General features: G+C 43.6%; 1 protein-coding gene across 1 annotated transcript; it reads left to right on the forward strand.

Moving 5' to 3' along the window:
• Positions 1 to 8,480: 8,480 nt before the first annotated feature.
• LOC111905510 (uncharacterized mitochondrial protein AtMg00810-like) lies at positions 8,481 to 8,861 on the forward strand. Its single transcript, XM_023901193.1, has one exon. It carries the CDS (start codon positions 8,481 to 8,483, stop codon positions 8,859 to 8,861), a length of 381 nt encoding a protein of 126 aa, XP_023756961.1.
• The last annotated feature ends 4,559 nt before the right edge of the window (positions 8,862 to 13,420 follow it).

Raw genomic sequence — 13,420 nt, forward strand, 5'->3', positions numbered from 1 at the left:
ATCTCAAAAACCTAGCCTTTATGTTCGTTCTTTGTGGATTTTTGGATTTCTTGCAGCTCTAAGAAGCTTCTAAGGGCGTTTCTTGGTGTTAGTTTCCATTTCTAGCTTTAGAAATCATCTCCAATCCTTGTGGTTTTGTATTGTAAGTCTCCTCGACCTCTACTTCATTCAATTGGTGTATAGATCTAAGGTTTTCATGAGATTTGGTCAATTTTGGGTCATTTGGACCTCATGTTCTTGGAGTTTAAGAAACTCCAAAACTTTAGTTGGAAATGGTGATGTCTCCTGACTTTAAAAACAAGAAAAATGCATTTGTTATGTTCTTCTTTAACAATGTAAGAAATTATGGACTTTTATAGACATAATCTTGCAAGAGTTTTAGATTTGGTTAGATCTCGCCCTTGTAATGGATAAAGTTGGAAACTTTATCCCTTAAGTCATTAAGAAGAATCACATATGATGTTATGATCTTTGGTCTATAAGGATTAAGTGCTTAATAAGGTAGTGTTCTTTCAGGGGAACCAAGATGCAAGCAAGTTCATGTTGCGATAGGTGCTAAAGGATGCTTTGTCTCCTACACTGGTTCCAGGTATATATTCCCTTTGTGGTTTTGGTATTTAAAGAGTTAAATATGAATTTTTGGTTTGCCACAACGTGGTGGGAGAACGAACCTCGACATAGCCTCATCCGTTGAAAAACATGCATTTTGGTGTGCACAATGGCGTGACAAGGTTCTGGCCACCACGTGGCATCCGTTTAATCCTAAACCCTAATTTTCTAGGGTTTGCACCCTTGTTTAAGGGATATGATGGCTAGGGTTTGCTCACCCCATCCTTTATCACTCCCTCTTAACCTAGATCAAACCCTACCCTCCATTGTTGTGTTTTAAAGCTTTTTGGTTGTATTATAGGAGAAGAAAGTGTCCCTTGAGCAAAGATCGATCAAGTAAGGTCCATCCCCACCTTGTAGCACATTTTCTAGACCATTGTATGTCCTCAAGTTCCCTTCTTTATGTGCTATGCTTTTAGATCTAGGTATTTATGCATTTTTCTCCATGTTTTGGAGATTTTGAGTGGATGGATTCCATAAAGTTGGCAACTCTATGGATCATTGAGGTCCTTTTGAGGTTTAGTGTTCCAAATCTGAATAATGGTTTAGTTTTGGTTCCACGAATGAGGTTTTGACCTCATTTTTACCATTTTCACCTAACCAAGTTCAAGACATGCAATGGACATATATGTCTATAAAGCAAGGGTTTTTATGAAGCTTATAGACATTAGGAAGCTTTTTGGAAGATATGAGAGTGTGGCTTAATGGATTAAGAGCATAATATATTAAGTTGTCAAGAAGTAGTTCCCACAACAGGACTTCATGCTTACCACACCGTTTAGGAGGGGTTCTTTGACAAATTTTTTGGCATGCTTGCCATAATGTGGTGGCTCTTCTGGTCGCAATTGTTTTCTCATGGAGCTCCCATGATGTGACGAGAGGGTGGCCACAACGTGCTGCCTAGCAGTTGACTTTGACCGTTGACTTTTTTTCTAAGTTAACTTTTGGCCAACTTAAGGGTATATGTATAGTGTCAACACTAGCAAATTTAGGTTAAGATGTTGATCCTTGTACAAGATAATCTCCCTGTGTAATCTTGCAACATTTCATTTTGTGAAATTCAAACTTCAAGTATATTAAGTTCATACTTTCATACATTGTCATTCAAGTTGAAATAATCTCGTATAAGCCCAAACCTCGATCTAATAAACCAAGTCCAATCAATTTTGGGCCTTAATCCAAGAATTCTTGACCCGAAATCCTTATTGGACCAAGGCTTCCTTATTGGGCCCTATTCGGCCGATAACTTGTCCTTTTGGTCTTGTTGGGCCGAAAACCCCTCTTTGGGCCCTAATGGGCCGAAAACTTCTATTGGACATTATTTTGGGCCAATAATTTCTCCTTTTGGTCTTATTGGGCCAAAACCCATATTTGGTCCCTAATGGGCTGAAAACTTCTATTGGACATTATATTAGGCCAAAAACTCCTCTAATGGGCCTTTTTGGCCGATAGCTTCTAGTTGGCCTTTCTTTGGGCCGAAAACCTATACTTGGGCCTTAGTTGGACCGAGAACGTTCATTTTTGGGCTCCTTGAACTGAAAACCCCTATTAAGCATCAATGGACCTAAAATCTTCATTGGGCCAAGCCAAATCAAAGCCCCTAAATTTTTTTGGGGCCAACCTTGGGCTGAGACCCCTCTTGGGCCGGTTGGCTTATTCAAATGAAAAAAAAAAGAAAAAAAAAGAAAAGGGATTAAAGGTGTAGCACCTGGTTCTTGGTGCATATTCTTTCTATTAATTATTTAAATATTTTGCATTTTGGCCTTGGGCTCGGCGAATTGAAGGACCAATTCGCCGAGTAGAAGCGGGATGGGACGCAAGACTTAAGTTATGGAGTCGACGAGTAGGCTCTGGCTGGACAAAAACCCTAATATGAGGGTTTGCACCCTATTTAAGTAACCTTATACAGCCTCCATCGTCCCTTATGCTCCCAGAAACCCTCTATAGAAAACCCTAGCCGTTGTTGAAGCAATCTAAGTCATTTTGGTGGATTTTGGTGTTGGTAATCTTAAGAAGGAAGTAGAAGGGCTTGAGGAAACAAGAGAAGACCAGAGGGGTCTGAGTTTGTGCTTCATCTCCAGTCCTCAGAAGGTATAAAGTTGCTAACTTTCTTTTTCAATTGCTAGATCCCATCTTGTGAAGATTTAGGGATTTTATAAGCCATTCTAGGTAGCCAACCATGAATGCAAGCATGGTTGGGGACAAGGCTTCGGATCTAGGTCCTTTGAGGGGTGATAAGGCAGAAAGTGGGTGCTTTTCCACCCAAAGAAGAATCCATGCAACTCAAGAACTTGTTTTAGGACCTTTTGACCTCAAAGTCCCATGTAAGCACGTAAAGTTTGTAACTTTACGTGCTAGATCGATTGTAGAGGCTTATATCTATCTTATGGTCATGGGTTGTACATCAGAAATCAAAGATTTAGTGAATGGACGTGACTGACTATACGAGTCCATCCTTGGAACTCGACGAGTCCAGGGCTTTGAGTCCCATATATGTTGAGGGTCAAAAGGACCCAGTTGAGTGTTGGAAGGGTGGTAACCGGTTAGAAAGAGCGCCCTAACGCATTGGACGTAATTTTAGACTTGGAGTTCATGGGACTCGACGAGTACTAGAACAGACTCGGCGAGTCCAACGCAATCTTCTTAAGATTAAAGATGAACTCGACGAGTTGTTCTTACAACTCGGCGAGTCGAGGACATGACGTGTTCATCAGATGAAGGTGGACTCGACGGGTGTTCATACAACTCAGGGAGTCGGATGAGTTTCATGCGATGTTCATATGAGAAAGGAACTCGTCGAGTCGATGCCAAACTTGATGAGTCGAGACGTGGTTAAGGACGAGTAAAGGGTGGGGGACTCGACGAGTTGACGACCCAACTCGGCGAGTCGGGTCAATTTAAAGTTGACTTTGACTGGACTTGGACTAACCTTGTTTAGAGTTGTATGTGTTGTGTGTTGAATCGAAGGTTATCGTGTAGGGATCGAGGAGTTGTAGGGAGTCGACTGGTGCACCGAGGATAATTCAAACACTGCACGACATTGAGGTGAGTTACCTTCCAGTGGCGGTGGGTCTACGGCCATAATGCCGGCCCATCAGTAGGAGCTGTATGATTATATGATTGTCTCTGTGATATTCATCTAGGTTGCTACTACCTTATATGTTTATTTGTTAGTATGATATGATGCTATGTGCTAGTGATAGTAGGGGAGATAGTCCTTAGATTACCGGTCGATAGGGCCAAAAGGGGTAGTCATACCCAGTCATTCTAGATAGAATATGATTATGTGTTACATGTTATGTGGTAGTAGTATAGGGGTGAAATAGTCCCCAGTATCCGGTCGAGAGGACCAAAGGGGAAGCCATCACCTAGATATGCTAGGCAGTATCTGGTGGAGAGGACCGAAGGGGTAGGTCGGGCACCCAGGTATGCCTGACAGTATGTATGTATCTTATGTGATTATATGGTATGTGGTATTGTGGGGGAACTCACTAAGCTTCGTGCTTACAGTTTTCAGTTTTGTTTCAGGTACTTCTTCAATTAAAGGGAAAGAGTCGGCGCAGTAGCTGCACATGATATACACACCACAGATTCCGCTTTATGAGTTCTCCTTGGGATTGTACTATGATATTATCACTATTTTATGATATAGAATTTCAAACATTTTGCACGGTTTATGAAATGTTATGAATAGGCAATGTTTTCCGACAAACGTTTTAATTAAAGTAGTTTATTAAACTCAATTTTTTTGACATGATTTTGGGGTTGTTAAAAGTTGGTATTAGAGCCCTGGTTTGAGGGATTCAAACACACCCTCGAGAGTGTCTAAACTCAAATCGAGGGATTAAAATCTTTTACAAGAAAATCATTTTCTAAAGACTAAAATAAAGAGTTTAGAGAACGGATGAAGTGTGTGATGTGCACAACCGGTCGAGCTCAAGTAAGTTTTCCCTAAAATACCCATACAAGTTTATGTTATATTTATCTGCTTCAGTAGAACAACATGCTAGAATAGGATTGAGGATCTAGGGATGATGCCTTATGTGCCTGCTTTATGTGTCTTATCTTATGTGAATTGCATGCTAGTATCGGGTAGACCGCAGTAGGATGGCCTGTGTTGAATCACTAAAAGTGACCCTCTTGAACTTCTCCCTACCGCTGTCAGCACCGCAGCCGCAACCATGATTTTCTACTTCAGTCATCGGCAATCGAAGTCCAAGGATCCGCAGTCTTATTTTTATACTTAGTCTATTTTGTCTCATCTTGTTTATTTCTATTGTCCAGTAGACCTTGCATGGCTACTCATAGAGAACTTTGTGCTGTAACTCTTGTGTGTCTATAAATAGAGACCAAGCTCTTTGTATCAAATACATATCTTCGCTTTCTAATACACTTTCTCTGGATTTATCCTTTCTATCTCTTTCTTACTCAACCATACTACTTACTCTTACATAGCAGATTACAATCACTCTTCGGAGCAAGTCTTCATGACTAAATCACTAAGTTTGATCTTACTCACTAACATTGGCTTGAATGCATTCCATGTTATGAATCAACTTATGTGTATACATGATATAACAATTGTTGTCATTTTCTTTTCTTTACTTTCCTCTAACTATTTAACCTTCTAACAATCTAACTTATTATTATTGTTGAGCTCTTAGATCCTCTGAGATTAACTATTCCGCTAAATACTTGTTCTAACTTTTTTTCAAGTGTGTCTCAAAGTTTTTCTCTCAACAATTGGTATCAGAGCCATAGTGGTTGCTTTTTGAATATCGGAACTCTGATTCTTCAAAAGGCCTTCTATACCACTGAAGCTCTACTCAAAAAAATGGCACAAGCTTTTTCTTTAAACGTTTCCAACAGTGTTGGTGGTTCAAATCGAGCCCCAATATTGGTTGCAAATGAATACCATCACTGGTCACAAAGAATACAAAGATACTTAAGAAGACTTAAAAGAGACATATGGCGATCTGTTGAAGAAGGACCACATGTTCTCGTTCTTACACCTACTCAAACCGACGGCGCCACTGTCAGACTAGGAGGAGGTCAACCAGTCATGAACCGTCCCACCAAGGATGATCTCGACAAAATGGAAAACGATGCAATAGCCTTTTATGAGATATCGTGTGGAGTTGCCCCTGACAACTTCGATATCATCATAAATTGCAAATTCGCAAAAGAAATCGAGGAAGTGCTCAAGAATTTGTACGAGGGAACCGAAAAAGCTCAAGACAAAAAGCTTACTACTGCACTCAATGAGTTCAACAACTTTAAAGCTCATGCGGGTGAAAGCTTAGAAGACTCTTTCAAAAGGTTCAACCTGATAGTGACCAAACTATCCAATGCTGGTATTGTAAGAAGCAATCATGAGACAAACCTTCAATTTTTGAATGGTTTGGGAAGACATTGGACAACAGCCAAAATGAATGTTCAAGGAGATAGGAAAATTCACTCATTGTCCCTGTATAAGCTCTATAGAGAATTACAAGCTCAGGAGTCCACCGTACTCAAGGACTATTCAGACTTCAGGGGTCCACTTGCTCTGTTAGCACAATCATCTCAAATACATCCCACCTCGTATGACTCTCTACCGCAGTCATATGAAGCAGACTCAGAGTATGATGATGAAGAAGAATTTCAGAATGCCATAGCCCTTGTCAGTCAAAAATTCAATAGATTACCACCTTCATTTCGTAAAAACCAACAATACACCCGACCACCTTTCAACCGCAACTTCTAAAGCAATAACTCTCGTTTCACCAAGAATCCTCATCCTCCACCGTAGTCTCAACAAAATCAACCCTAAGATGCACCACCGCAGTCTCACTCTACTGACTCCAGTACACCTTCAGAAGACAAAAATGATGTGATAATATGTCACAAGTGCAACAAAGAGAACCGTTTTGCCAAAGACTGTAAGGCAAATGTTGTGAAAGATCAAGCTTTCTATCTTCGAATGGCTCAAGAATTGGAAGAAAAAGAGAAAGGAAAAGCTTATGCTGCTCAAGTGAAAAGGAATCATCAAGTGTGGTCATCTGGGGATGAAGAAGAAGACAATCACAGTAAAGGAAAAAGCAAGATCTGTATGGTAGCAACTGCTGATGATGAATGCTCAACCACTCCAAAGAAGAAATAGAACTCTGGTAGAAGCAGCCAGATCAATGCTCAATTTTGCCAATCTACCTGTGTACTTCTGGGCCAAAGCCGTGGCTACAACTTGTTTTGTAAAGAACCGCAGCATAGTTTGCAAACGTCTTGGAAAAACTCCTTATGAAGGTCTCAACAATTGAAAACCAAATGTCCGCTTCTTCCACATTTTTGGCTGCAGATGCTTCTTGATCAACAACCAAAATCATCTCAACAAGTTTGCACCGAAATCCGATGAAGGCATCTTCCTAGGCTATTCAACCTATAAGATCGCATATCGCGTACTGATCAAACATACGAGGTTAATCGTTGAAAGTTTTGACGTAAAGTTTGATGATTCCCGTGTCCGTAGTGCTGCTCCTTCCTCTGAAACAAAATCAATTCTTGAATCTGATATTTCTGATACTTTGGGTCCTCTAAATATAGTTAAGTTAACTATGATGATCTTTTCAATCCGATAGAGACTTCCACGTTATCCGAAGTCCTGGTCTCTCCTCAAGATCAATTACAACATGCTGAAGTATCTGTTCCTATGCCTTCCGATGATGTGTCGTTAGGTACTTCCAACCCACCGGTTGAGAGAGAAATCTCCACTCCAGATCATACTACAACCATCAAGGTTCCAGTACTAACTGAAGCAGCTCCGTCCATCTGTAGAGTATCTTAACTATCAAATGTCTCGTCTGAATCTGATGAGGAGAACATAGAAACTATTGATACCAGATCTGATCCCAGAATTGTAACTATCCCATCCGCAACCCAGGGGGAACCACTTCATTCTACCGCATCACCAACAATTCAAGACAACTCTGCAGGCTCAGCCGGCTATTGTTAGGTCCAGGGGGAACTACCGTTCCCTATTTCCGAGTCCTATGACATTGAAGATGTTCCGTATACCGCAGCCACTGATCATCTTCAACCACGCCTTCATGTTTGGACGAAAGACCATCCACCTTGTGAGATCATTGGCAATCCATCTGCAGGCGTTCAAACTAGATCTTCACAAGACCTATCTGATCACTGCCACTTTTCAGCATTCATGTCCACGGTTGGACCTCGATCAATCAAAGAAGCCTTACTAGAGCCCGACTGGATCTCAGCAATGCAGGAAGAACTAGCAGAATTTGAATGAAAGAGTGTGGGAACTTATTCCAAAACCGCAAGGTCACACCATTGTTGGCACCCGATGGGTGTACAAGAAAAAGCTCGATGAATATGGATCCGTAGTCAGAAACAAGGCAAGACTAGTTGCAAAAGGCTATAGCCAATTCGAAGGTGTTGACTATGATGAAACGTATGCTCCAATCGCTCGAATGGAGGCTATTCGAATCTTTCTTGCATACGCAGCTCACAAAAACATCAAAGTTCATCAAATGGATGTGAAGAGTGCATTTCTTAATGGGGAACTAAAGGAAGAGGTTTATCTTCAACAACCTCCAGGCTTTGAAGGTGTAGAATTTCCTGATTACTGCTACAAACTCAAAAAAGCAGTCTATGGCTTGAAGCAAGCCCCAAGAGCATGGTACGAGACTCTCTTTGAATTCCTTGTCTCGTCCAGATTTAAAAGAGGAGTAATTGATCCCACTTTATTTAGAAGAGAAAAGGGTGAACACCAGATTCTTGTACAAATATATGTGGATGATATCATCTTCGTATCCACAGATTAGAGGATGGTGGATGATTTTGCTAAGCTCATGACCAACAAGTTTCAGATGAGCATGAATAGAGAGATTAACTTGCTTCTAGGACTTCAAGTTAAACAGATTCCTCAAGGAATCTTCATCCATCAAGAAAAATATACCTCTGAGCTACTGAAGAAATACTCAATGGATAACTGCTCTTCGGCTAAGGTACCCACGGCATTCGGCAATAAGATCTCTGCTGACCCCTCCGGAGAACCTTTTGATCACAAGACTTATAGAGGCCTCATTGGATCTCTCATGTATCTCACTGCTAATCGACCGGATATAGTGTTTGCAACGGGTGTATGCGCAAGGTATCAGGCTGATCCAAAAATGTCTCACATGACCGCAGCCAAACAAATCTTTGAATACCTAAAAGGAAGAAAGTCTCTTGGCCTATGGTATCCCGCAGTGTAACGTCCCAAAAATATGAGCCAAAAATTTCATTTTAAAACATACCAATTGCAAAACATTATAAATAAAACATTCACGGATCATGACATTTCATAAAAGATGTTGTTTGTCTGGAAACCATTTCGTAAAACTCTATACTATCAGAGTACAAAACCCCAGGAGGATCCCATAGTGCGGAATACAAAGCGTGTGTGTGATGTACCGCTACCGTACCAGCTCCTACCCCTTCGAAGAAGAGGTACCTGAAACCAAAACTGAAAACTGTAAGCACGAAGCTTAGTGAGTTCCCCCATATTACGACATATCATACAATTATATATCATACACACTGTCGGGAAATTCTGGGGTGCCCGACCTACCCGGTACGGCCTTTTTGGGGTGCCGACCTACCCATGTCAAGCCGTTATGGGGTGCTGACTACCCATGTCGAGCCATTCTGGGGTGCTGACTACCCATCGGTCCTAACAACCGATCCTCAGGGACTATTTCACCCCAACTGCTACTATCACGTATATCATAACATAACATATTATCAGACATATCTGGGGTGTCCGATCTACACTTTGATCCTAACGACCGAACTTGGGGGCTATTCCCCTCCTACCACCGCTATCACATATAACATATCATGCCAACATATAAACATATCATCACATACTGTCAGACATATCTGGGGTGTCTAACCTACCCTTCGGTCCTAACAACCGAATTCTACTACTATCACATATACATATCATGCTAGCATATAACATATCAGGTAGTAGCAAACCTAGATGATATCACAAAGACAGTCATCTAACATACAACTCCTACTGGTGGGCCGGCATTGTGGCCGTAGACCCTCCGCTACTGGAAGGTAACTCACCTCAAAGTAGTTGTTGATCTGTGTGGGAACTGACTGTCTTCTGTTGCCGCCGCTCCGTAAATCCTCCGGCTATAATTCCCACAAAACCCTTGGTCAAATACTGCTAACCACCCTCAGGGTAGAATGACCATTTACCCCTTACTAATCAAGAGTCAAAGTCAAAGTCAAAGTCAAAGTCAACTGCCAGTTGGCCCGACTCGCCGAGTTGACTTGCCAACTCGCCGACTCCCTATCCCTTTGTCCGACCATAAACCCGTCTCTACTCGTCGAGTTAAGCATTGACTCGACGAGTCCTCCTTCTAAACTAAAGGCCAATAATCCTTCATCTTACTCGCAGAGTTGTATGAACAACTCGCCGAGTTCATCTTCATCCGAAGAACACTCTATGCTGAGACTCGCCGAGCTGTATGAACAACTCGTCGAGTCTGTTCTTGAGGCAAGAAGATTGCCTTGAACTCGCCGTGTCATGGCATTGACTCGCCGAGTTACTTCATGAATGAGTCTAGCTTCCGACCCACTGAATCACACCCCATGTCTCACTACTCCAACCCGCAACACGAAAAAGGGGAAAAACGTGAGGACTCGGGACTCGACTCGCCGAGTCAGATGAACGACTCGCCGAGTCTGCCACATGCAGATACTATACACGTGATTATGCTTGAATCCAGCTCATGTCATTCATAGATCTGGGTTTGTAGGGCCTGATTAACACGTAAAGTTTCCAACTTTACGTGTAAATAATCACCCATGAGGGTTTTAGGGCTCAAAATGCACCAAAAGAGTAGATCTAGGGCTTTCATTCAATATGGCTCCATAAAGGCAGTAGATCCAAGCTCCTGGAGCTCAATCATGCCTAGATCTAGAGGCTAAACAACTTATTATGAACCCTAAAACACAAACAAGCTTGGAGAAAGGCTCAAGAAGGACTTTCATGGAGCTATAAGGGACAATAAGCATGAAAACAGAGGGAAACTAAGTTACACCTCAAGGAAATCACTGAGATAACACAAATATGTCTGGCCTCCTTGTTCTCTTCTTGATCTACTCTCCTTCCCTCTCCAAATCTTCAAGAAAACACACCAAAATGCTTCAATCTCACAAGGAACAAGTCTAGAACCATGTATATAGCTCTGAGGGTGAAGGGGCGAGCTTGGGGGCGGATAAGAGGGTTTAAATAGGGTGCAAACCCTTGAAATTTAGGGCAAGCTTTGGGGCGGATGAGCGGGGACTCGCCGAGTCCAAAATGTGGACTCTCCGAGTCGCCAACTTAAACGTGTTCTGGATCCCATCTCTACTCGGTGAGTCGGACCTACAACTCGCCGAGTCCAAGGCTAAAAATGAAAAACACTAAGATAAATTTTACGTACCAGGAACCAGGTGCTACAAATCTCCCCCACTTATTTTAGACTTCGTCCTTGAAGTCTGCTGCTTGATCCTGAAACAGCTAGGGGTAATGCTCCATCATTTCTTCCACCGGCTCCCAAGTCCACTATGACCCCTTTCGGTGCTGCCACCGCACCTTCACTAATTCCACCCTCTTGTTCCTTAGATCCTTCGACTTCCGGTCGAGGATTGTGACTGGGCGCTTAATGTAATTCAGGCTATCATCAACCTGTATATCCTCTAACGGCACCACCGCTGAATCATCCACGAGGCACTTTCGCAGCTAGGAGACTTGGAAGGTGCTGTGGATCTGACTGAGCTCGACTGGCAGATCCAGCCTATATGCCACCTTGCGCACCCGGGCTACAACCCTGAACGAACCAATGTATCTCCAGCCCAACTTTCCCCGCTTCCTGAATCGAATGACGCCTTTCCAAGGCGACACTTTCAGGAGAACCATATCCCCGACCTGGAATTCCAGGTCTGATCGACGCTTGTCGGCATAACTTTTCTGCCGACTCTGCGCAGTCTGAAGCCTGCTTCGAACCTGCTGGATCCTCTCGGTCGTCTTCAGCACCACCTCGGTGCTCCCCATGACCCTCTGGACAACTTCACCCTAACATATCGAGGTCCTGCACCTCCGTCCATACAACATCTCGAATGGGGGACGGTCAATACTCGCGTGGTAGCTGTTGTTGTATGAGAACTCAGCTAAGCAAAGATAGGTATCCCAACTACCACCGAAGTATAATACGCATGCCCGCAACATATCCTCCAATGTCCGGATGGTCCGCTCGCTCTGACCATTCGTCTCCGGGTGAAAGGCGGTGCTACAATGCAAACGAGTGCCCAACTCATCATGAAACCTCTTCCAAAACCCAGAAGTGAACTGCACATCATGATCTGATATCACTGACACTGGCACCCCATGCCATGCCACTATCTCCCTGATATAGATATCGGCCAACTTTTCGGCCAAGACACTCTCCTGAATCGGAATAAAATGGGCGCTCTTGGTCAACCGATCCACGATGTCCCAAATCGAATCCACTCCTCGCGTCGTCCGAGGAAGCTTCGTGATAAAATCCATCGTAATATCTTCCCATTTCCATAACGGGATATCTAACGGCTGCATCTTGTCATGGGGTCTCTGATGCTCGGCCTTGACCTTCCTGCAGCTCAAACATCGGTCAACGTACCAGGCCACATCCCGCTTCATGCAGGGCCACCAATAGTCTAGACGAAGATCCCGATACATCTTCGTCGCCCCTGTATGAATAGAGAATCGGGATTTGTGCGCCTCCTCCATCAAGATCTGGCGCACGCCTCCGTGATACGGCACCCACACCCTACGGTGTAGTGTTAGCAACCCTCGACTATCATAATCAAAGGAGGTGACTTGACCCACTATTCGCTCACTCTTCCGATGTTCCTCCTTCATAGCCTCCTGCTAGGCTTCCCGAATCTGCTCTAACAGTGGTGTCACCACCGTCATCCTCTTACACACATCCCTGATCGATGCCTCCTTACAGCTAAACGCATCGGCCACCACGTTGGCCTTCCCCGGGTGGTAAAGGATCTCGCAATCATAATCCTTCACCACGTCCAACCATCGACGCTGCCTCATGTTCAGATTCGGCTGATCCATGAGGTACCTCAAACTCTTATGGTCCGTGTAAATGGTACATTGAACCCCGTAGAGGTAATGCCGCCAAATCTTGAGGGCGAAGACCACCGCCCCCAACTCTAAATCATGCGTCGGGTAGTTCGCCTCGTGAGGCTTCAGCTGCCTTAAGGCATAAGCAATGACATGACCCCTTTGCATCAATACCATGCCTAAGCCCGAGATGGACGCATCACAATATACCACAAAATCCTCTATGCCCTTGGGCAGGGCTATGATTGGCGCCTCGCACAATCTCTGTCTCAGAATCTTGAATGTTGCCTGCAGCTCAGGCCGCCATCGAAAGACCATGACTTTCCTAGTCAGCCGTGTCAGGGGTACGGCTATCTTGGAGAAATCTTGAATGAATATCTGATAGTAGCCTGCTAATCCTAGGAAACTCCGAAGCTCGGATGGAGACTTCGGAACCTCCCATCTCATCACGGCCTCCACCTTGGCCTGGTCTACTGATATCCCGCTCTGGTTGACGAGGTGCCCAAGAAACTGCACCTCGCGCAACCAAAACTCATATTTGGAGAACTTGACGTACAAGTTCTCCCTCCTCAAGGTCTCCAAAACCTCTCTCAGATGGTGTCACACCCCAAAACCAAGAATGGCGGAAACGTTCTGGGGCGGAGGACGTCATGTACA

This window comes from Lactuca sativa, chromosome 2 (assembly GCF_002870075.4).
Source record: "Lactuca sativa cultivar Salinas chromosome 2, Lsat_Salinas_v11, whole genome shotgun sequence".
Taxonomy (NCBI): Eukaryota; Viridiplantae; Streptophyta; class Magnoliopsida; order Asterales; family Asteraceae; genus Lactuca; species Lactuca sativa.

What these genes read in the sequence shown, in the direction of transcription:
- LOC111905510 (XM_023901193.1), top strand. Translation starts at nt 8,481, where the DNA reads ATGAATAGAGAGATTAACTTGCTTCTAGGACTTCAAGTTAAACAGATT.